The sequence below is a fragment of the Eimeria mitis genome, genomic scaffold (genome assembly GCF_000499745.2).
Source record: "Eimeria mitis Houghton genomic scaffold, Emh_scaff458, whole genome shotgun sequence".
Lineage (NCBI taxonomy): Eukaryota > Apicomplexa > Conoidasida > Eucoccidiorida > Eimeriidae > Eimeria > Eimeria mitis.
In genome coordinates this window covers 5,926-6,566 of record NW_013572891.1, presented here as the reverse complement: position 1 = coordinate 6,566, position 641 = coordinate 5,926, and the positions used below count along the sequence as shown (strand labels likewise).

At 59.0% G+C, this 641-nt stretch overlaps 1 protein-coding gene across 1 annotated transcript in view; it reads right to left on the bottom strand.

Moving 5' to 3' along the window:
• EMH_0013010 (uncharacterized protein) overlaps positions 1 to 641 on the bottom strand; it is a gene marked incomplete at both ends in the record, with an annotated part of 17,456 nt that overhangs the window by 11,731 nt on the left and 5,084 nt on the right. The window contains 3 exons of the mRNA XM_013499705.1: positions 3 to 30; positions 74 to 391; positions 552 to 641. Coding sequence (XP_013355159.1) covers positions 3 to 30; positions 74 to 391; positions 552 to 641 — 436 coding nt within the window. The remainder of the gene's footprint in view (positions 1 to 2; positions 31 to 73; positions 392 to 551) is intronic.

Below are 641 nucleotides of genomic sequence, written 5' to 3'. Positions count from 1 at the left end.
GCGCCGCCGCTGCTTCGCTGCAGCGCGGCGCTGCGCAGCACCGCAGCGGCTTCTATCTCTTTTGCTGCAGCACATCTCGCGGCCCCCAAAGATGGTGTTGTTGTCCTGCTGCTGCTGCTGCTGCTCTCGCTGCTGCTGCTCATGCTCTAGAGGTTGCTGCAGCTCCTGCTTCTGTTGCTGCTGCTGCTGCTGCTGCTGCTTTGTTGTGCTCGGTTGCCAAGGGAGCTGTTTCTGCTGCTGTTGCTGTTCCTGCTGCTCCTCTTGCTGCTGCTTCTGCTGCTGCTGCTGCTGCTGCTGCTGCTGCAGGCGCTGCAGCCGGATGCGGTGTCTCGCTTCTTCTACTGCTCGGTGGTCTCTGTTGAGGGCCTCAATAACACCATTGGTGAGGGGCCTACCGCAGAGCTGTACATACACCTGACGCGCTGTCTCTTTTTCTTGGTGTTTCTCCTGTCTGCTTCGATCTACAGAGCATGAGTTGCTGCTATTCATGTCGTTGCTGCTGCAGCTGCTGCTGCAGCTGCTGCTGCAGTGGATAGTGCTGCTGCACCTACAGTTGCCGTTGCAGCTGAAGCTGCAGTTGCTGCTGCAGTTGTTGCTGCTGCTGGGTAGCTGCTGCTGTATAGAGAGGCGGACCAGCTGCG